This window comes from Ursus arctos, unplaced genomic scaffold (assembly GCF_023065955.2).
Source record: "Ursus arctos isolate Adak ecotype North America unplaced genomic scaffold, UrsArc2.0 scaffold_36, whole genome shotgun sequence".
Taxonomy (NCBI): Eukaryota; Metazoa; Chordata; class Mammalia; order Carnivora; family Ursidae; genus Ursus; species Ursus arctos.
The window spans coordinates 5003799-5027938 of NW_026623050.1; the positions used below are offsets into that span (position 1 = coordinate 5003799).

Consider the following 24140-nt stretch of genomic DNA (forward strand, 5'->3'; position numbering starts at 1 on the left):
GATGATGGTGACTTCCTGCGGAGCCCACACCTCCTTATGGGAAGAGGTCCCAACATCTCCTTCGCAGAAAGGGAAGCAGGAAGCCAACAGTGCGAGAAGGTCCTGGCACAAGCAGCCTATATGGACTGAAGAAGGGACACATGACCTCCTGCCCGTGTCCAAGAGATCAAGAGTCCCACTGAAACGACTTAAAAAGAGGAGACCTTTCTTCTCTTTTCAAGTGTTTTGAGGAATGGGTAAACAATTCGTGTGGTAAATTAGAAGAAGGGGAATGAATAAATATGCAGATATACTGTCATGATAATTAAGATCAATAATGTGAACGATGATAACATACGCTGGGGGAGGTCAGCACGTGGACCTTGGAAGTCATGATGGCAAGTCAGAGAAGGCCACGTGAATAATCCAAAATGCAATCAGAGATCATGTGGCATTCGGAATATTCCAAATGAGAATGGTGCCATCTAAGAATATGAAAGAACAGTAAGATCCCATTACGGCTGACCTCTTTAGAGATCTGTGGAGAGAATATTTCATTTATTTTACAAGCCAAAGAAATGCAAAATCCAATCCAGTGGTACCCTGGGTGGGTCTACCATCTTTGGTCACCAGACTGAGGAATCAGGCACCGTGTGCCCTGCGAGGCTGTACCCTCTCTCCTTTCTAAACACCGTGGCGTCATACCTGTGGTACAGGGCTCAGTGAATTCCTGCAGGGCCCCTGCCAGGAGTCCAGTGAGCAAGCTGGCAGAAAGCTCAAGGAACTGGGCGGGAGTGGTCTTCCTTCAATGGGCACGTGTATTTCAAACCCCGGAAAATGTAGACGTAAACACAGGAAAGTGAAAGCTCACATCTTAGGATCAGTGCTTTTGATTGGGAAGGAATCTGAGCATTCGGGGATTTTACATCCCTGTAATGTTTAAGAGCACATTAGAATGATAGTCTCAAAACTTCCATCTGGAATACATAATTAAGTGCTTTAGACTTGTGGCTTTAAAATGAAATTTTATTAAGTCTAATCATGGCTTTGGAACTTCTAAAATGATGTTAACTGTTTATAACTTTAATAGTTATACAAATTATTCAGAAGTCAGGAAGGCATCTGAAGTACTTAAAAATCATCCAAAATGTAAGATTCATAACTGTAGTTTACAACCATGGGAAGTATTCAGTTAATTAGCATTATTCAAATTAACCAAACATTTCTCAAGGCCCCTTAAAAATGCTTGGTGAAACGTGCTAGACTTAGAGAAAGAATCATATTTGCGAACTCAACTTGAAGCCCTAAAGAAGAGCTATGGCTGTAAAATTTGTACTTTCTAGAAAATCACTTTAATTTAAAAACTAAATTTTAATAGATTTACCGCCTATAATATCTGTCCTCAAAAGCACCAAAACAAAAACGAAACACAAAAACACACATGCACGGCAACACAGGAAATATTTTAAAAATAAGTCCAGGCAACGGGCAAACTCGACGAAGTAAACGCCTCTGTCTGGGGCCTGCCTCTCTCTGGGCATAAAAGATAAAAGAGTGAAAACGAGGACTTGACGCGTCTTCAGGCCACATCGCTGAGGAAACGCCTGCCTCGATGCAAAGAGCTTCAAGCCCAAGGCACATTCTAGATAAGTAGGGCCCAGATTCTATATTTTATTTCATGCACTAGTCGAGATATTTATTCTTTCTTTTTAATGAGGAAGGGACGAAAGACATACTTCTTTTTTAAAACAGCTAAGCAGACCTACAAATCAACAAGGTGCCTTTTACCGCAGAGCTTTCATCTGGTCGCTCCCTGCCCGTCCGTCCCGTCCAACATCCGTCCCTGCGGCGCGCGGCCGGTGGCCGAGCGTGTGGGCGGGACCTGAGTGTGGGCGGGACCTGAGTGTGGGCGGGACCTGAGTGTGGGCGGGACCTGAGTGCACGGGTCAGTGTGCACGCGAGCGCCCCCAGCGCGGGGACCGGCAGGACGCCGTGCGGGAGGACAGGGCCTCCCCCTCATCAGAGCCCCGAAGTCAGAGCAAAGGCAGCCCTGGAGTGAGCACGGCTCCGCTCTCTCACTTGGGGAGCTGAAGCGAACGCCCAGCACGTACGGGCCACTATCAGAGGCTCGGGCCTCCGCCTCGCAGGGCTCATGTCACTGTTTGCTGGAAGCTTCAGGCTTCGTTTTCCTTCCTCTTCACTGCCGGTGTTCTGTGAAGTACCAGTACAGTTCTGACTGTACTTGGCAGGCATTTGAGCCATTCAAAGCGTGCTTTAAAATCTTTTCGACGATGAAAAACCAGGAAACATCAGGAAACCATGGGCTTACTTAACTAACAATTCTACTGCTTCCAGGTCAGAAAACAGAGACACTAAGTGTGAAGAAAAAAATCATTCTGCTGCCAGGGTTTAACCTGGGTTTCAAGGACAGGCAGTCTTATTTCATATTCCTTTCTTAGAATCCTGTCCTCCGCCCCAGACCAACGCATGAACTTCTCACCTTTAAGTCCCAATACAGAATAAGAGTATCCAGTGTTTTGCACCCATAGTCAGGCAACATTCATTATGTACTATCATGAGATGGCCCCTGAGCTAAGTTCTAGAGAAACAAAGATAAAGAAGCCTTGGTTCCTGACGCTGACGGACGCACAGACTAGTGGGGGAGACACGTAAACAGGTAAGTTACAGCATAAGCATTTTTAAATCTACGGTAAAAATATATTTATATTTTTTTCTTAAAGTGACTTGTAATTAATTTTTTAGTACCTTTGTAACCTGTAGTGACTATGTTACAAACACAAACCACACTGCAGCAGCTAGACCCCAAGCTTCTGCGGCGTACCTGACATAGTCATCTAGAGACCACAGCACCTATGCAGGACCCTGCAAAGCTTAACAGACTGATGTCTGCGGGGATCAATTCATTTAGCTCACAGAATAAAACTACGGGGCACTTTCCGCAGTCACAGATGAAAAGCTTTTCAAGGCAGATTACGTCCACATCAGAGATGTGGGAGACACTCACTTAAGCAATAAAAAACTAAAGTCACAGGAATTAGACAGATTTTCAAAGCACTGTCTAAGCACACTAGATGGGTTTTTAAAAGGCAGGGGAGTGTGGAAGGCTGAAAACGTCAGGAAAGATTTCACAGAGGGATCTTGAAAGAGTCTGCCAGGCAATGAGGCAGGAAGAAGCGTTCTAGGCACAGGAATCGTAAGAAGACCCGATCCGGCTGGTGCACTGAGAAGTTCAGTGTGGGGGAGAAAGGGCTTCTGGGAGAGCTGCAGGGGGAGTAGAAGGGACACTGGGGTCAGACTGTGGACACCCTGTCCTGGCAGCCGAGGGGCTGGGCATTACCCTGCAGTCTGCTGAGGCTCTGAAGCAATGGCCTTTGTGACCTGCTTCTCAGGAAAGTGACTTCAGAGGTGGCTAGTGAACCGGGGCTTGTGAGCGAGAACAGCGGTCCCGGACAGAGAGGGGCATCGGAGAGAAGACGGAAGCCCACGCCGAGGCTGTGGCAGGGGGATGGAGAGAAGAAAGCAGCTAAGAGTCATTTCTGAAGTAGAAGCCCTGGGATTGACGAATGGACTCCGTAGGAGGTGAAAGGCAGGGAGGAGTCAAGAGTGCCTCTGAGGTTTCTGGTTTGGCTAAGTGGTTGGGCCATGTCACCATGAACTGAAATTGAAAATGAAAATGCAGGTGTCAGAGCAGAATTAATGGGTAGTAATTGGGGATGAAGGTGGTGAGAAAATGAATTAAGTTCTGAGCATATTAAGATGGAATCGTCTGCAGCACAAACCAGTCCAAAGAGTTTTTACAAAACGGTCTGCGTTAAAGAAATACAGACTTGAAACAAACTGAGGGTTGCAGAAAGGCGGGGGGAGCTGGGGTAACCAGGTGATGGGTATTAAGGAACGCACGTGTTGTGATGAGCACTGGGTGTTATAAACAACTAATGAATCAGTGAACGCTACGTCAGAAACTAACGATGTACTATATGCTAGCTAATTTTTTTTTTTTTAAAGATTTTATTTATTTATTCGACAGAGATAGAGACAGCCAGTGAGAGAGAGAACACAAGCAGGGGGAGTGGGAGAGAAAGAAGCAGGCTCATAGCAGAAGAGCCTGATGTGGGGCTCGATCCCGTAACGCCGGGATCACGCCCTGAGCCGAAGGCAGACGCCTAACCGCTGTGCCACCCAGGCGCCCCTATGCTGGCTAATTGAACAATAAAAGAAACCACAAGAAATACAGACTTGACAGTCCACAGCGCAGAGGGACAGAGGCGGAAATCCTGGTAGGAAAGCACTCAGGGAAGGAGGCAGAGTGAGCAGGACACCAGGACGCGGTCCCCCTGTTTGAGAGGTGCTCGGGGAAGGGGCTAGATGGGAAGTCAGACGGAGGACCAGCTGCCCAGGAGGGAGAGGTCTGGAGAGGACAGAGCCCAGAGCAAGCAGAGACAGAGAAGGGCCGAGGGGCGGAGCCACCAGAAGGCCAGCGGTGACGTCAGAGGAAGTCTGCGTGCAGGGGTGGGGGCCCCAGCTGAGCCAAGAGACTGGAGGCAGCGAGTGCAGACCACGTTAGCAGGGTTGTGCCTCAAATTTCTAACCCTGACGATGGAGGGAAGGCAGGGTGGAGCGTTCATTTTTAGGTGGGGGAGACGTGACTGGGTTTCAGGCTGAAGGGCAGGTGTCACTGAAGGGGCAGAGGTGAAAGTGGGGGAGGGGTCAGAGGCTGGGAGGTGTGCGGGTGAGCAGGGAGAGGGGAGGGGCTCCGCGCATCCTGAGGGCAGCCAGGGGCACAGTTTAGTCCTCCGAGCAACGAGTTTCTCACTGAGGAGGTTGGGACAATCTGGGGAAAGGAGAACTGCCGGTACACGGAGTTAATAAAAAGTCGACCGACTCTGAGTCAGCTTTATAATGGGTTAGAAATTCTCTGCAGACCAGACAGCCGCTTCCTACCTGCTGCTCTTACTACGCAGACCTCCGCCAACGCTGTGCCCGTGGGACCCTTTGACACGAGGAGTAAAGATTTGGAAGTAGGTTGACAGAAGAGATTCGGTCTCTTCTGGAGGCTTTTTTCTTTTTTTTTTTTTTTGCCATAAGGTGAACAGGAAGGGGTCAGGGGTGGAGTACAGGGTTAGGAGAGAGCCACCAGTCATGACTCAACGCTAAGGCCCCGGGCGCAGGTGCTCGGCGGTCCCCTCCCACCTACAGTCCTTTCTCCCGAGGCCATGGCTTACAGTGTCCCCAGCAAGAGGGAGAGGGCAGGCTCCTTCTCCACCCCACTCAATTCACACCTCGTAAGAGGGTTAAAATCCAGCAGGGCTTGCTTGGCCCCTAGGCAGCAGAAGCATAAAAGCACCAGGGCACTGTTCAGATACCGTGGGGCCACGAAGCTTTCTTTAGAAGCTGGGGAAAGGGGAAGAACGGGGCAGGAGAGACCGTTTATCACTGCAGTCATGACTGCACCCTTGTCAGTCTGCACGGGACGAGTACAAATTTGACTAACCTACAGGAAAAGGATTCTTGCTGGCCGGGCATACTGAAGACCAACGGTTTCTCTGACGACGGGCCGGAGCAATCAGCACTGAAGATACTGCCCCGCCCAACAGCGGCGACACACACACAACCTCCATATCTCTGAAAGGACATCTGAACCCATTTACCACTCAGAGTTATTCCAAACCAACCCAAAGGAAAGCAAATGTCAAACTGCAAGAGACTTCTGGAGAATCCCCCTGGGCGCCGGCGGTCCCGGTGCTAAAGGATATAGGCTGATAACTTTCTGGAGCAGATCGGCCGACGAAATGATGATTCGGTGCATGGTCAGCATGACTTGCAACAGCTGGTTACTTCGACACAGGTTCCCGTCTGCATCTGAAACACAAAAAGCAGCATCTGAGCGAGGCCCCCTGAGCGAAATGAGTCCCCCGCGGGGACACCTGACAACCCTCCATTCCCCGAAGGTGGACGGCCAGAGTGGGGGTGCTTCACACAGTGCCTTTCTCCCCCCGCCTTGAGCACCACGCACCCCTCCCTTCTTTGCTTCTTACCCTCCTGCTGTGTTCTCCCCCTGCCCAGATGTCCATTTCAATGTTCATTAGCCACCCCACCCGAAAGATGGCAGAGTCTCAGGAAAGGAATAAAACTTGCACCTTTACACTCCCGTTCTGGTGAAAGCAGAAACACAGACAAGTTTTATGGGGCCCAAAGTGCATATAATGGGGAGGGGGGGGAGGTCCTATCTAGGGCCAGAGTGAAAAATATATAGTCTTAAGAGATTAAATAACCTACTTTTGAAAAATTTACAGGAACATGTGATCATAGGAATACATTTCTAGGGCTCTCTCACGGCCGTGGAAGGGATTTCTGCCAGTGAGGGGCCTTGAAATATAAGCTTTCCTAGTTTTATGGGCAAAATGCCTCTGGATGAAAATAAAGGAGGAAGACTATAGGCAAACATGACATTTGGAGATGATGGCTGGTACCAAACAGATGCATTCCATACACGGGCATGGGGTATGAAGACTTCCTTTGGAGTGGTTTCCAAAATCTTTTCAACACGTATGGCAGGAAGTGTTAGTGGCTGTGTTGGTTATTTGGGGCCAGATCTCTTCTCTGTCCCTCACCATGGCTTGCTTCACCCTTGCCAGCCAGCTTCCAGGTGGGGTCAGCCATGGGGAAGCATCAGCAGGGGTGGGACGCTTTGGCGCCCCTCCCTGAGAGCAGCTCCGGGTCTCTTCTTCGGTGAATGATCACACTGGCTGGCCTGTCCTTCATGACTCCAGCTCTTCCAGAGATCTAACACTGCTGACCTCCACTGACCCCTGGCCCATGGGTGGGGGAGGGGCGATGACATCTGGTTGTTGACGGTCTGGGTGAGGCATCTGTTAATTCCGCCCTCGTCTCTGGCAGCAGTTCCTTCGCTCCAGTGCTCCCATCTAACCCAGCGTGTGAATTTGGTTCTCTGGTGGAAACTTGGATGATTCAGGGCAAAGTATCCACGGAAAGAAGCAGCACTTCGGAACTCTTGAAAACACATTACGCAAGAGAGGTTGTCATTTTCACTCTTTCCAAACGCACCAAACAGCAAATGAAGGGTGCCGGGCACTTGGGCTCTGGATTCAGGAGTCCTGGCCCCCCCGCAGACGGCGACCTGAAGTCACAGTTCACTGAGAAGCTGCACGTCAGTGGGCCGGATCCCTTACCTTCCCCCCACGAAATTCAGGGATTTCTGCATGTGTTGCTCCCCCCCCCCCCCCGCCGGCCTGCCTCCATTTCCCCGGGTGGCCTTTCAGAGGCCGTGGCTTCCACCGGGCGCACGGTCTCCTCCTCTCTCAAGGATGCTGATTCTGCCTCTGCCCACATCCTCTCCCGCACCATCCACTTTCCTCTCTCTCTCCTGCTTTCCTCACTCGTGGCATTTAAACACACGTGGCCAAGCCTTAGGCTCGCGCCAGCTCGAGGACTTCTCCATTTCTCTGCTCCCCTTTGTAGCAGAGCCTCACTGCTATCAATGTCCCACCTCCCATTCCATTTCCCACCGGTCCGTGTCGACTTCTACCTCTGCTCTCGCAGTGAGCAGTTTATTTTCAAGGTCACCACCCAGACCCATGTTGCCAAATCCAACACTTTGTTTCACTGGCTTCGTCTGACTTCATGATTCAGGTTGCATTCAACCCAACCCAACCCAACCCAACCTCAGCTGACAACCCTCTTTCCTGGAACACTTTCTTCTCTTGGCTTCCATAACATCACACTGTCTCAGCTTCTCTCTCACACTCTTCTTCTGTCTCCTCTTCCTCTGCTGAGCATTTAAATGTCACCATGCTCTGTGGCTTAGTCCTCCCACTTCTTTTTAAAAAACAATTTAAAAATTTTGAAACTTCTTAAATTTTAAATTAAAAAATTTCACTTTTCTTTCTGGGGTGAACGTATCTAGTCCTTTGGCGAAAACACCATCTATTTGCTGACGACTGCCCAACTGACACCTTTAGCCTGAGTACCAAATTAACATGTCTTACATCCTTCCTTGGCAAAGCAACACAGAGGTCTAATTTCAAACTTAACTAACTCATCCCCCGCACCGCAACTCTTGACCTCGCTCTCCCCCCAGTCCAGCCCTCCTCCATTCTTCCTCATCTGGGAAACGGCACCACCAACCTCCCTCAGCTACATGAACAGAAAACCTAGGAGTCCTCCTTAATTTCTCACTTTCCCTCCCAACCAATCCATCAGCGACTCTTGATTCTACTTTCAAAATGTACCTCAAACCAGTCCATTTCTCTCCATCCTTGCCATTACACAGACTAGCTGTAGACAGCACCATCTTGCACGAACCCAAATGACCCCCCCCCCCCCCCGCCACGCCACATCCTCTCTTGTCCGTTTTCCACATAGAAGCCAGGAGAGGGCCCGTAAACCAGGTCATGTGCTTCATATCCTTTAATGGACCCCACTCCACTTGTAATAAAACACAAAATCCTTGCTGTGGCCAGTGGACTCCACATGTTCTGGCCCCTTCTAATATCTCCCACTTCATTTCATACCACATCACTCCTCTCCTTCCATTTATACCTCAGACCCTCCAAGTTTATTCCTAACTCATAGACGTTGCACTTGACATTTCCTACAATGTGGCCTTTCTTCCCTTGGCCTAGTCCTGTCATTCCAGTCTTGGTTTCTTTTTTTTTTTCCTTAAATTTTATTAATTTATTTATTTGAGGGAGAGAAAGAGAGTGAGCAAGCACACAAGCAGATCCCAGGACTCTGGAATCGTAACCTGAGCCGAAGGCAGATGCTTAACTGACGGAGACACCCAGGTGCCCCCCCCCCCCCCCGTCTCAGTTTCAATGTCGCACCCTCAGAGAGGTCTTCCTTAAACTGCCTGAGGTAGCCATTACCCTGCCTGAGATTTTTCATAGCACTTATCATGACTAGAAGTTATCATTTCAATTTTTATTCTGAGTCTCCCCTAGAATATAAGCTTCATGAGACCTGAGCCCTGTTTCTTCCACAACTTTATTCCCAGGGCCTAGAACAGTGAGGATACATGTCAGGTATTCATTAAGTTTGCTGAGTACATGAGTGAACGATATCAAATAGGACACACCTTAACTTTTCAAATGTCTTTGGATATTGAGCTTGCTTTTGTCATTACCTATTTCACCGAAGATATACATAATATATGTACTTGTTTTCTTCTTGGCCAACGTTTACCAAAAAACCCCAGTTTACAACTTGACAAATCATTTTTATCAAGTATTCAGTTAGGCTGGTTATAGTTCTGTTAATCTTTTTTTTTTTGTAAAGATTTTTTAAAACGTATTTATTTGAGAGAGAAAGAGAGCGAGCAACCACGAGCAGCGGGGAAGAACAGAGGGAGAGAGAGAAGCAGGCTCCCCACTGAGCAGGGAGCCCGATGTGGGGCTCGATCCCAGGACCCTGGATCCCGACCTGAGCTGAAGGCAGACGCTTCACCGACTGAGCCATGCAGGTGCCCCAGTTTTGTTAATCTTTCATGAATTCTTCTCAACTTAGTGAGGCGGGTCAGTATCATGTTGGGTGTTTTCACCATTAGCATCTTTGCCCTACGCTTTTTCGCCACATAACAGGCAAAACTAAGGCAATTTTGTTGTAAAAGATTAAAAAAAAAAATACCCGGTTGACATTTTGGCTTCATTTCTCCATGATGCCATACCCCCCTTTTTATAGGAGATGAAGCTCAGCGCCCACAATGGTCTATATGGTGGCACCGAGTTTTGAACCCATTGTTTCCCACAGAACTTGGAATGTCCGTCAGGGGACATGTGACAATATGCCAAGAACAAACAGCAGTGGAGAAGGGCTTCACAACGTGATACGGAGCTCAGGTACAAATACGCATCCTAGAATTTGGAAACGGATACCTGTCTTAATGAAAGAGGACATTTTAGCGAGGAGACAAATCCATAAGCCAAAAAAAATAAAAAAAAAGAAGTGTGATAGTATGAAAGACCTTGAAGACTGTGCTTAGTTAGGACACACAGGACACTCCGTTCCGTGCACAGTAATGCCTCTGCACGTTAAAGATACTCAAATATTTTGTATTTTGCAATAAAGTCTTCTTAATTTTGTTACTCACTTTTCATGTTTTCTCACGTCCTTTTAAATGAATATCCCTCTTTTGTTTTTTTTTGCGATTTTATCTTTTATAGCCAAATTGTTTTTCACCTGATTAGCTATGCAGCAAAAATGCTTGTGGGGAAAATGCTTACTGCACAGGTGTTGGTGCTGAAACTGCCCAGAACCGGTTAGTGTTGCACTCTGTTTTCTGGCCCAATTTCTGTAACAATGATCTCTTGCCACAAAAATTCCACAAAACAAACCACCCCAAAACTCGGTGACTTAAAACAGTACTCAATTATTTCTTCTCAAGTGTCTGTGAACTGGCCGACAGGTCAGCTGAGAAAGGCTGGGCTTTGCTGGGGGCCTCTGTTCCACAGGCCCCCCGGCTGCCCTGGACCAGCTGGCTCGCTGAGGCATGTTCTTTCATGGTGACCGCAGGGCACCAAAAGGCAACTGGAAATACTGAAGGCCTCTAAGCCTAGGCTTGGAACTGGCATGCTGTCACTTCTGCCTCGTTCTGCTGGCCAAAGCAAGTCATGCTGCTGACTCTCCGGTGAAAGAGTGGGAACGTTCAAGTTGCATGAAGAATATCACTGACACACAGAAGGTGAAAAATGGTGGGGGTGGGGGGCGTGTAACATGTAATCAAATCTACCACAATTATGAGGGGGCTAACTTTCCATTTTTTTTAAAGACTTTATTTATTTGAGAGAGAGGGAGAGAGAGTATGAGAAAGCAGGGTGAGGGGGTGAGGGGCAGAGGGAGAAGGAGACTCCCCAGTAAGCGGGGAGCCCAATGCAGGGCTCGATCCGGGGACTCCGGGATCATGACCTGAGCTGAAGGCAGATGCTTAACCAACTGAGCCACCCAGGCGCCCCATGGGGTGGCAGGGGGAGGAAGGGGGCTAACTTTTCAATTTAGCATCTGACAATATGGTTTTTATAATGCTCCTTTCCTCACCAAGGTAGTAGGGTCATATTCCAGGATACTACGGTAAAAAGCAGGGAAACTAAAATATCTTTGTAGGGAATGCATGAGACTATTCACAGGAGCCATGGACACAGTGACAGGCTTCTTCAGTACGGGCAGGCTTGCTATCTCCCCTGTTCTTTGTGGCTGCCTAGCATCTTTCCAGGGATGCTCATATGTTAGGGGAAGGGGCTTAGAAGTATCCTGGGTGAGATCAAAAACCAACTGACATATGGAGAGATTTGAGGAACTAAATAGGTTTACCACAGAAAAAACTATGAGGAGCTATTAGAACTGTCTTCACATATCTGGAGTACTATCTGTGGGAGAAGGTTTAGATTTGTTCTGTGGGGCCACAAAAGACAGAACCGGGGAGGCTGAGAAGGAGTGGACTGAGCACCACATGGGGCAGAAACTTCTAACCACTAGGACTGCCCACAACTGAGGAGGCTGCAGAGCGACACCTGTTACATCTGGAACGGGCAGAACTGCTATTATTCACTGAAGTCCAGTCTACGGCCATACCACCCTGAACGCGCCTGATCTCCTCTGAAGTCCTACTAACCCCAGGGGCTGCGCTAACCACCTTAACGATGTTCTCATTCTTAAAGTAAGTCAGCAATGCTGGTATTGCTCAAAACTGACAGCTGAGGAAACCAAAGTATAGAAAGATAAGGTAATTTGTTCTAGGTCAAAGAGACAAAGAGCTAGGATCTGGATCTGGCTCCAGGTCTCTTTGATTCCAGAACTCCGGCTCTCTCCACTATACTCGGCTGCCTGCCGCATGGCCATCGGTCAGAATAGGGAATTCCAGTGTTAAATGGGGGCTGAAGAAGATCAGCTTTAAGATCTCTTCCAGTGCTCAGGGCTGAGTCTAAGAGATGCTGTTGGGCTACTGGGCTGGAAGCAATGCACATTTGGAAGAACAGCTTTTGCACTCCGGATGATTTCTGAAACACTCCTGTATGCCTTGGCTGATTGATACTGATCATTAAAGTTGCCCTTCAGATAAGAAGAGGCAAAATCATATTTGCTCTCTGCTTTTGCCTCGCAGCGCCCCTCTTCCAGAGTTCCATGACATTCCCCCACTGCGGCCTGGTAATCCTCACATGCTCTCTGTGGGAGTGAGGGCTGGCAAATGGTAAGGCCGGGAGGGGATGACTCATTCAGCAAAGGGAGGCAGGAATGGGGTGAGGGAAGAAGCATGTCTGCACCTACACTCAGAACTCCCTTCTGGGCACCCCTTTTCCACCAGGAGAAAGTCTGCATGTTCACCTGCCCTCGCTCCTGCCGCCATCTCTCCCCAGTGCTGTCTTCAGCCTCCGTGGGACCTCATCAAGGGTGCACTCCCTTCCCGACTTCATCTCACGGAACAAGACTTCTTCTTTTTGGAGAGGAAGAGCCTCCCTTTTAAAGTCAGATTTCTAAGTGGGTGGTCAAGGGGAATTTACCTTCCAGACTATGGGATTTAATTTCGATATTTTGATATAATTGCTGTAAGCTGATTTAAATATTTCAATGAATAATTTCATTTTGTTTGCATCTTTAGGCTTTTCAAAATGCAGGGTGTCACACTAAAAATTCTAATAAGTAAAATGTGCAATGCATAATAAAATGTGCATATTTTCTCAGTACCATCTGCTCCTCACACTTTAGGGGAGACATCTTTAAAGGGCTGAAACCTCAGCGGGGTACAAGATGTCAATCTTCTCTACTCTATCACCAGACCTGGGGAGTAATGAATGCTGCTAGGGAAGTATACTAGTTAAGGACCCATCCAGCCTGTGGACCAAAGAAAAGCCATGTGTTTTCTAGATAGTCATTTGTCTATGAATCAAAAAAAAAAAAAAAATCCCACAAAAAACAAAAGAACATTTTCCATCATTAGGCTCAGTGGTAAAAATAACTACACTTTATGGAATCACAAAATCTCGGGGTGGAAAGGACTTTCGACATTTTCTACCTCAACCTTCTATCTCATGCATTGTTTCTTCCTAAAAGCATCACAGGTAAGTGGCTACCCAGCTTCTGCTTGTACCTTTCCAGCGAAAGGATATGGCTCCCTAACTATTCTACACAGTGACTTTTCATTCCACTTCTACTAAAAACCTATACTGGTCACTAACCTACTGGTCATTAATCTCCTCTGTGAGAGGCCCTGTCTTAGGTCCCAAAGGAGAGCTAAGGAGCTCTAAGGAAACCGCTTGTCATTAAGGAGCCCACAATCTACTTAGGGAATAAGGCACACACCCAAGACACACAATACTATCAGGCAGCAAATGTTACGAGTGAGCACACAGAAGGATGGCAGCGTTGGGAGGAGGGAGAGACCCTATCTCGTCATGATGGTTCAGGGGCATCTTGGTATCCGTGGAGAAGTGACCCAGAACTTGGAGATTTAAGAGGTCATCTGGCTCAGCCCTTTGCCCCTCAATCAGTCTGCACACTCTCTTCTTCCTTTCTGTGGTTTAATATTAAATAAGTTATTTATCTCTGACAGCAATGAACTACTCCCTAACGATGAGACTCCCATGACAGTAAACGTGCCATCAGCTGCATTCCAGGGATGACTTTCCTACAGCGCGAGTTTGTCAGGGGAGGCGGCAGGGACCACTTGCAGCAGAAGGCACATAAAACACGACCAACACCGGAGAGACTCCAGAACAGGGTCTTGCTTCCTCTTTGTTCTGGTTTCCACGGACATCTCTTGATACGTGAAGGATTCGGAGTGTACCGAAAGCAGAAGGTCAGAAACCAGCACACGGCGGGTAGGCGAGCTGTCAGCACTGGGGGCATGCTGCCAAACAGTGCGTGTGGCAAAACCAGCGACCAGAAAAAATGGGAACGCTAGGGTCGGAAAACCACACGGGGTGGGAGAGGTGGGTCTGGAGTCTAGAACAGAGTAGAGGCCGCTGGTGGGGGTCAGTGTCTCCAGACGTGAGGAGATGGCATCCCGGGAGATGACAGACACACTGAGAATCGTGAATGTGCAGCACCGGGTAAATGTTCCAAAGAAAGAAAACATACTTGACAGCAACGCTGTAAATCCAGTTTGGAGCGGGCACAAACATCAGCAAGCCGAAAAAAAGTTAACAGTTTGTTGCTGTTCCTTGTTTCATTTTGCCAACGTTGCCGCCAGGGCAGGAAGTGCACGCGAAGAAAGAACGGGGTGCTTTTTTTTTTTTTTTTAAAAGATTTTATTTATTTATTTGACAGAGAAACAGCCAGCGAGAGAGGGAACACAGCAGGGGAGTGGGAGAGGAAGAAGCAGGCTCATAGCGGAGGAGCCTGACGTGGGGCTCGATCCCATAACGCCGGGATCACGCCCTGAGCCGAAGGCAGACGCTTAACCGCTGTGCCACCCAGGCGCCCCAGAACGGGGTGCTTCTACCCTGAACTCTCACAACGCCGACCACCTGCTCCGCTGCAAACGTGTGCCGGGTACCCCCTGGGCTTGCGTCTGCTCCTCGGCCCCTCAAGCCCGGGGGCGGGACATGAGGGGCGAGCGAGGGATCTGCGAGTCAGGACGGCCGCTGCCAGCGGTGGGCCGCCGGGCGTTCAGAGCACAGCTCTGCGGGGGGACGGCGGGGCCCCTGATCTGTAGTGCGGGTCGAAATACTCCCGTTACGGCCAAGTCCAAGCTACCGCGTGCGCTCCCTGAGCGTGGAGCCGCGAGAGGTGCGGGTGGACGGCTCTGGGCCGGAGCAGCTGCCCCAGCACGCCGGGGGGGGGGGGGGGGGGGGGGGGCTCGGCAGCCCACCTGAGGTCAGAAAGGTTGGTCTTGGCCAGCAGCCTGCGGTACTCCTTCCTACCAGGTGCTCCTGAAGCCACGTTCACCCCACTCCTCATCTCACGCCCTCTGGACCCTGCCCAGTAACTGCTGGAACAGCTAATCCAGAGGGGAAGCCCCTCCGGTGGAGACGGACGTCCAGGGTGAAGCCGCTCGGAGCCCTACAACAGCGATGCTCGTCAAGCGGTTACTGCTCTAACCCGGGGACAAAAATTTTAATGTACGGTGAGGGTTTGGGACCAGAGAAACTCCCAGTTTCTCGTCAATCCAGCCTTGAGCTTATTCCCTCGGGGATAACCTGGCCCATCACGGCCGGGCCGAAGGTGTGGGGCCTGCCGCGTGAGTCTATCTAGAGTATTTGCTAGTCCGTGGCCCCGCAGAGCGTCCAGGAGCTGCGCGTGTCTTGGATGTTATCTGCAATGGCCAGGGCACACCACGACACGCACGGCACACGAGCCTCAGTTTGACGCTGCCCTGCAGCTGCGGACTTCCGCAACAGGCCTTTAGAAGCAGAGTCTTCTCCACGTGACGCGGAGGCCGGCCAGGCTCACCTCTCTTCTCTGCTCCCACCCAGCCTGGGGGGGGGGGGGTGACGACAGCTAAGGCTAGGGACCCAAACCAGGGGAAGACCTGCCTAATCATCCGCTACCATAAAGGGATCTGGTGCCATCAGGCCTCCCTCAACTGCTGTCCCAGAGAGGCCGCCCAGGGAAGCCCTCAGTGAGGAAAACCACCTGTGCCTCCTCCCTTCATTCTACCTACTCTCCATCCTCTTGGGTTGGGGGGGAGGGACAGGCATTTCAAGGGGTACAGCACCTGGATACCGCACGCGCGTGCGTACACACACACACACTGCACATGCGCAAACTGCTCCTAACGCCAGCGGAGGGAGAACGGTGCTAGCCTCTCCAGATGACAACACCTGATAGCAATACTTCGTTTCTATTGCACTTAGGCTCCACAAACAGGATCACCCGTGTGGAACGTGGGAGTTTCACAGCTCCGTGCTGTGGCAGGGACCATGCGCTCAATTTTAAAGATGAAGAAACAAGGTGTCATGGCTTGGTCATGGTCACAGCGCTGGTGAGTGGAGGCTCCTGGACAGGAATGGTCTTCTGACCCCCAGTCCAGGGCTCTTTCCTTGGCACCAGTCTCTTCAGGGATTAGGTGAATGCGGTGAAGACTAATTATACTGGGAAGAGCTCTACCTTGCAGCCATCCATGGTAGAAGGCTAACCCCCCTTATCCACAGCCCCACTTCTCTTTCTCTCCCCGAGAAGCCCTGCCCCCATACGGACAACCCTCTCACTGCAATTATAGCACGTTCTCTAAAAATCACCCTGGAGATCCTAACACTTAAACCTACCGCTTTTCATGACATCAACACAAGGCAGCTATTACTGGCACCATTTAGCTAGGACAACTAGAACCCAGAATGCCTAGCGAGCCACTGGGCTGTGTGGGTGGAAATGCCAAGGCCCCCCGGGAGCTCCCAGCCCTCCTGTGCTGGCCCACCTCCCCTCTCTAGTGCAGCAGGTGCTCTCTCCGCTCCCTTGGCCAAGCCATCAGCAGGAACATTCCTCCCTGGGCACAGCTTTTCTTCCAAAGCGTGAAGCTCTATGTAAAAGATGACCCAGATTTTTTGGATGAGCGACTGCAATCTATAAATGTCTAACCAAGTGCATGAATTGCCTAACGTGAAAAAGAGCTTTTAGCTGTGTCGTCTCTGCTGAGCAAGACAGCCGGCCTTCCTCGGGGACTGCTGCCTCAATCTGGACCTGTCACGTCTGAAGAATCAGGGGGCTGACAAGTCGTGAGGGAAGCTGTCCTCTTCAGTTCTGCAAATGAGACACAGTTCTTGAGCCGGGAGTTGGGGAACTGGGCTGGCACTAAAAGGCCAGGCGAGGGAAAGGTGTGACAGGGGCTGGGCAGGCCCACTGATCTGACTCTAGGACAACACCAGGACCTCAGACGCTCTGAGCTGTGCTCGGAAGGTAGCACCGACTGCACGCAGCATGCAGCCGCTTCTCCAGGGCCCAACTCCCTGGGAACAATCCGATTATCTGCCTGGGTAGTAAGGCTGCCATTCGATTCTTCGGTGAGCAGCCGTCAGCAGAGCCTACTTGGCTCACACAGTGCTCATTCCCCACCACAGCACCACAGGAATGTGCCTGGCAGAGGCCTGTCCCAGCTCCCCAGAGGACACACACAGCTGCCAGCAGGTGGCCGGGAGAGAGGCCAGCAAGGGGGGAGTGGACCCAAAGGACAGAGACAAGTGCAAACAAAACAGAGGAAATCTGGGGCAGCATCTTTCTCTGCTCACAGGAGCACATTCCTATTGCTTCATTCTTGTCTGTTAAATTTTGGGCCTTTTTTGCATGTTCGCTGACAGGCTGAATAGGTACTAAGAAGCAACTTGGGGAACGTCCCAAATACCACACAGTGAACTGATACAAGGCCTCATTGAGATGGACTGGGTAGCCTCACACTCAACCTTCTTCAAAAAGCTTTCCTCAATGTGTGACTTGATCCTAACAGACCTCCGTGGCTCTGTCACCTCGTTCCAGTGCGTGATGGGGCTGAAGCAATCAGTATATGTTGACAGAAAATAGCAATACACCGAGCGTAGTCTTTCACCAAAGATGCTATTCCCGGCTTATAATTCTCTGCGATGAACAGTCCTGCACAAAACCATCGTCACCTCCCCATATATGGGAAAAGTAACTCAGCAAAGTCTTGTAATCCGACAGAAGTTATTCTGAAAGTCTCCTGTCACCTTCCTTGGTTGCAGTTAGGATTAGGTTAGTTTGATTAAGTACAGAAAAAGGCTTAGAGGGGCGCCTGGGTGGCACAGCAGTTAAGCGTCTGCCTTCGGCTCAGGGCGTGATCCCGGCGTTATGGGATCGAGCCCCACATCATGCTCCTCCGCTATGAGCCTGCTTCTTCCTCTCCCACTCCCCCTGCTTGTGTTCCCTCTCTCGCTGGCTGTCTCTATCCTGTCGAATAAATAAATAAAATCTTTAAAAAAAAAAAAAAAAAGAAAAAAGAAAAAGGCTTAGTGACCCGGGAAGCGCTACAACAGCTGGTCAACTGTTCTTATTTCTCTGGCTGGATTGGAACACCATTTTGTTTTTCTTTTTGCTTCTGTTAGTCTTCAGCTACTCCAGATGGAACTATGATTTTTCATGAAACGCTGTAACCACGACTCAGAGGGGCTGCCCACTGGTATGTCATGCTGTCCAGGCCAGTGACACTGGACTTGGCTTCCTCTCAAGCATGCTCCCACTCCACGGCAGAGTCACTTGGGGGGCTTTCCAAGCTTCCTCACAATCCTAGGTTTGAAGTGCACCTGGCCCTCAGACCCTCAAGACAAGAGGACAGCTTCGAGTTCAGTGAGATGCTAGAGAGAAATCTGCAGGAGAACCTGGGAAACAATTCTGATTCTAACAGACCTACGCACCTAGATAACCTTGCTATCCAGACAGAACTGCATGGAGGGATAAGGACTCTCTTACAGTCTGAAGGAGAGAAGCTGCTTCCCTCTACTCAGGAGCCAAGAACCAAATAAGAATGTTCCAAAACACCCCAACTCACGAACCGGTGCTGTCACCATCTCACAGAAATAGCCCCAATGCAACACCGAGACTCACAATGTTGCTACCAACTGGAAGCTGGCTGAGCCAGGAGGAATATTTGGTATTGCTGGAGTAGATGCAGCATGGGACTAAAAGACATGAACTATATTCAAAAGTTAGCTTGACTCCGTCTCCTCCTCTGCATCTTTTTGTTAACATACCCAAAATGCTTCTTGCGTACGAGAGAGGCCTTATGTGTATGAACTCTAGGCAAGAGGTGGTATAGTGTGATCTGACAGATAAAGACACCGAGGCAGAAAGGGCCTAACTTCCGGGAGTCCAGCTAGGAAGTGGCAGACCTGGGATTTGAACCCAGGCTGCCGAGGCCTGAGACAGTTCTGATCATTTCTGAGCCTCGACTTGCTCATTTGCATAATGAGAGCTTGGCAGTGTCTTGCCCCGGGGCCACCCAGCAGAGAGATAATCAGGAGATCGGTCGAGATAAGGAAAGAGCTTTGATATCTTTTGGGGAGAAAGAGGTCCTGAGCGGAGTCCAAACCATGTGACGTCTGGTAGACTTGTGGGTCCTGACTATCTGGGCTGCCTGAGAGTTGTCCCGTAGGCACGTGAAACCCTCGCTCTCTCGCTGAAGTACTATTAACATACGCTTATCGGCGCTTGTTTCCAGCTAAGGCCTCCTTGCACCCTAGCTCATTTGAGCCTCACAACGAATCTGCGGGATGGGTGTTAGTTTTATTTTTTTTAGGTGCTGAAATGCAGAGAAAGGCGATGTGGTCTACCTGCAGCCGCACCGCTGTGGAGTGACGGTGTTGGGGCTTGAGTTCTGGTCCTCTGCCTCAAGCCCTGCCCTTTCCACCATAGCCGCCGCTGCTGTTCTGAGAGCTGGGAAGACTACTTCCCCTCGGCGCCTGTGCTTGCTGGAGCCGGCTCCGTGGTAAATGCCAACACCGACATCAACGAGTGCCAGCAGGACCGAGCATCCCATGCGCCAGAGGCAGGCGACGCCATGTGACATCTGTTCCATCACCGCAGCTCTGAGTGCAAGATGCATCTCCGTGTCACACATGAAGGAACACTCAAGAGAGGTCAAATAACTCAGTCGTGGTCCCAAAGCGAGGCGGTGGGGGGAGGGGAACTACCTTTCTGCTTAGCATTCTGACTCCAAGCTTTTCAGTCTACGATGGGCCTGCCTTACCTTTTAAATGGGAATCCTCCAAGGATAAGGAAGAGGGTATGTTTACTGCATCAGTTTCCTACAGTCTCTAGTCCCCTGCTATACCTGTTACGCTGGGGCCATTTCCTCCACCGAAATCGCAGTAAAGAAGACTAGCCAATGACTAGCAACCACTGATAACACAAAATAGTACATGCACACTTACTATGAGCAAAGAGTTAAACGCCTTTAGAAGGAAGAAAGAGCCAGGGATTTCTAGTCCTAGGAGACACGAGAGGATGCAGGGAGATGATGGTGAAGAAATTAACATGGTTTTTAAAAAGAAAGGGTAAAAAGAGTCAAGAAACTAAGGACAAAGCAGGAACTAAGATTTAGACTGTTCTTTCAATCTGTGTTAATGTCACTGGCATTTAATTCCATTTGCAGATCTAGACAGAGCAGCCCCTTGACACAGTGACAATAAGAGCTTCCCAGAGAGCTTTAAGAATCCTTAATTTTAAGGTCATTGTGCAATAGAACAAGATGTTCTCAAGTGTCCTCAACCCGATCAAGACGGCAGAGTAGGAGGACCCTGAGCTCACCTCCTCCCACAGACACACCAAGGCTACAATTACATGTTAAGAAACTCTCTCTGAAAATGACCTGGAGCAGAACAGCTCTTTTACAGCTAAAGATATCAAGAAAAAATCCTATCAAGAAGGGTAGGTGGGGCAGAGATGCAGTCTGGGTAGGACCTACACCCCTAGCATGGCAGTGCACAGTGAGAAGGGTATCACAGGCACTGAGGCCCTCCCCGAGGAGTGGGGGGCTCAATCCACATCGGGCACACCCCACCCTGGGAACCAGCACTGGGAAGACTAGCTTCTATAAAGTCTGGCTTTGAAAATCAGCAGGGCTTAACACCGAAAAAACTCAAGAGCTATAGGAAATCAAGACTCCATTCTTAAAGGGCCCACATATAATCTTACTCGCTCTAAGACCCAGCATGGAGATGGCAGACGAAAAAGTGTCTGGGCCATATATACGGCCAGGAAGTTTACTGGTTTTCAGGCATGTGCTGGAGGGGCAGGGATCTACAGGAAGTTTCTCTGGGAATGAAGTACTTGCAGGCACCACTTTTTCTCCCCTGCTTCTGCCTAAGTGGCCCAACACTGGTGGTGGGTGCGGGTTCAGACACTATCTACCTTGCTAGCACTGCTCACCCAACCCCAGTGCTCCCCTGCACACCTGCCCCACCAGCTCGCCTGTGGCACTCCTCCAAAGGGGCTCCTGCCCTACCACAACTGGCAGGCAGCCTTGGCTGAGACAGTGCCCCCTCAAAACGGCAGTCACATCATACCCAGCAGTTGGCCTTAGCCAGGATTGGCACCTTCTACATAAGGTCAGTCCTTCGAGACTAGGAGATGGAGCTAATCTACCTAATACATAGAAACAAACAGAGAGTTAAACAAAATGAGGAGGCAGATATGTTCCCAATGAGAGAACAAGAGAAAACCTCAGAAAAAGAACCAAGAGAATGGAGAAAAGCAATACCTCTGACCAAGTGTTCAAAGTAATGGTCATAAAGATGGTTACTGAACTCCCAAGAAGAATGGATGGACATGGTAAGAACTTCGAAAAAGAGAAAATATAAGATGGAACCAATAATACACTAGAGGAAGTCAATAGCAGATCAGAGGATGCAGAAGAACAGATCAGTAATCTGGAAGACAGAGCAGTGGAAATCACCCAAACTGAAAGAAAAAAATGAGGATAGATTATGGGATTTTGGGACAACATCAAGTGTACTAACATTTGCATTACAGGGGTCCCAGAAAAGGAAGAAAGAGAGAGAGAAAGAGGCAGAAAACTTATTTGAAAAAATAATAGCTGAAAACTTCTTTGACCTGGAGAAGGGAAATAGAGATACAGGTAGGTCCAGGAACTGCAGAAAGCCCCAAACAAGATGAATCCAAGGAGGTCCACACCAACACACATAATTAAAATGTCAAAAGTTAAAGATAAAGAGAGAATCTTAAAAGCAGCAAAAGAAAGGCAACTAGTTACATACAAGGGAAGAACATACATAAGACCAGCAGCTGATTCTTTTTAGCAGAAACTTTGCATTGCAGAAGGGAGTCTCATGATATATTCAAAGTGCTGGGGGGAAAAAATCTACAACCAAGAATACTCTACCCAGCAAGGCTATCTATTAAAAATTGAAGGAGACACAATTTCCCAGACAAACAAAAGCTAAAGGAGTTCATCACCACTAAACTGGCCTTACAATAAATGTTAAGGAGAGCTCTTTAAGAAGAAAAGTAAGGCCATAAATAGAACAAAATTATGAAAGAAAAAATATCACTGGTAAAAGCAAACATATATTAAAGGTAGTGGATCAACCACTTATAAAGCTAGGATGAAGGTTAAAAGACAAGAGTGGTAAAAACAATATCGACAATAACTGGTTATGTGATACACAAAATAAAAATGTGAAATATGATGTCAAATACATAAAACATTTAGGGAAGGGTGGATAAAAATATAGTGCTTTTAGAATGAGTTTGAACTATGTGCTATGCACATAGGGTGTTATATATGAACCTCGGGGTAACCACAAACCAAAAACCTAAAATAGATACACCAAAAATTAAAAAAAAAAAGAAAGAAAGAAATCCAAAAATAACATTAAAGAAAGTCATCAAACTATAAAGGAAGAGACAAAGAAGAAAGGAACAGAAATGAACTATAAAAACAACCAGAAAAATAATTAACAAAATAACAGTAAGTATATACATATATCAATAATTTCTTTAAATGCACATGGTCTAAATGCTCCAACGAAAAGATGTAGGATGACTAAATGGATAAAAAAAACAAGATTCAGCTACATGCTGCCTACAAAAGACTCACTGCAGAAAAGACACATAGAAACTGAAACTGAAGGGATGGAAAAAGATATTCCACAAAAATGGGAACAAAAAAAAAAGCTGGAGCAGCTTTTTTTTTTTTTTCTTATCATACTTAGATAAGACAAAAGAGACGTTAAAGCAAAGGCTATAGCAAGAGACATAAAAGGGTATTACATAAAGATAAAGGGATCAATCCAACAATAGGACATAACAACTGTAAGTATCTAGGCGCCCAACATAGGAGCACCTAGATATATAACACATATATTAACAGATGTAAAGGGAGAAACTGACAGTAATACAGTAATAGTAGGGGACTTGAACACCCCCATTTACATCGATGGCTAGATCATCTAGACAGAAAAATCAATAAGGAAGTAGAGGCCTTAGATGACACATTTGACCATATGGATTTAAGAGATACACACATAACATCTCATCCAAAGACAGAACACACATTCTTTTTGACAGGCACACAGAACATTCTCCAGGAAGATCACATGTTAGGCCACAAAACAAGTCTCAATAAATACAAGAAGACTGAAATCATACCATGCATTTTTCCCAACCATAACAGTATGAAACTAGATGTCAAGAAGAAATGAAGAAGAAAACTGGAAAAAACAAACACATGGAGACTAAACAACATGCTACAAAACATCCAAGGGGTCAATAAAGAAATAGGAGAAGAAAAGAAAACTACCTTGAAACAAATAAAAATGGAAACACAATGTTCCAAAATCCATGAGATACTGCAAAAGTAGTTCTAAGAGGAAAGTATGTAACAATACAGGCCTACTTCAAGAAACGAGAAAAGTCTCAAATAAACAATCTAACCTTACACTTAAAGGCAAGAGAAAAAGAAGAACAAGAACCAAAGTTAGTAGAAAAGGAAATGACGAAAGATTAGAGGAGAAATAAATGAAGTAGAGAATGAAAAGAAAAACAATATAAAAGATTAATGAAACTAAGATCTGGTTCTTCAAAAAGGTAAACAAAATTGATAAACCTTTAGCCAGACAGAGAGAGAGAGAAAAGAAGGAGGAGGAGTAGCAGCAGCAGCAAGGGAAGGAGGGAGGGAGGGCTCAACTAAAAAAATGAGAAACTAAAACTGACACCATAGAAATTCAAAAGATCATAAAACAATACTATGAATGATTGCTTGCCAAGTAACTGGACAACCTAGAAGGTATAAATTCCCAGAAATATATAATCTTCCAAGACTGAATCAAGAAATAAAAAATCTGAATCAAATGATCGCTAGTAATGATATGAAACCAGTATCAAAAAACGCCCAACAAACAAAAGCCCAGGACTAGATGACTTTATAGGGGATTCTACCAAACATTCAAAGAAGAGTTAATACCTATCCTTTTCAAATTATTCCAAAAAACTAAAAGAGGAAGGAATACTACGAGGCCAGCATTACCCTGACGCCCACCCTAAACAAAGACAATACACAAAGAACATTATAGGCCAATATCTCTGATGAAGATCTATGCAAAAATACTCAACAAAATAGTGACTGAATTTAACAATTCATTACAAGGATCCTACACCACAATCAAATGTGATCTATTCCATTATTCAAGGATGGTTCAATATCTACAAATCAATATGCTATATCATAT

General features: G+C 47.8%; 1 protein-coding gene across 2 annotated transcripts in view; it reads right to left on the reverse strand.

The window, feature by feature from the left end:
- The window catches only part of RASGRP1 (RAS guanyl releasing protein 1), a 79071-nt gene that overhangs the window by 28644 nt on the left and 26287 nt on the right, over positions 1-24140 (reverse strand). For both annotated transcript variants that reach the window (XM_026480052.4, XM_057306217.1), the window contains exon 3: positions 5754-5859. In XM_026480052.4, the coding sequence (XP_026335837.2) occupies positions 5754-5859 (106 nt within the window). The remainder of the gene's footprint in view (positions 1-5753; positions 5860-24140) is intronic.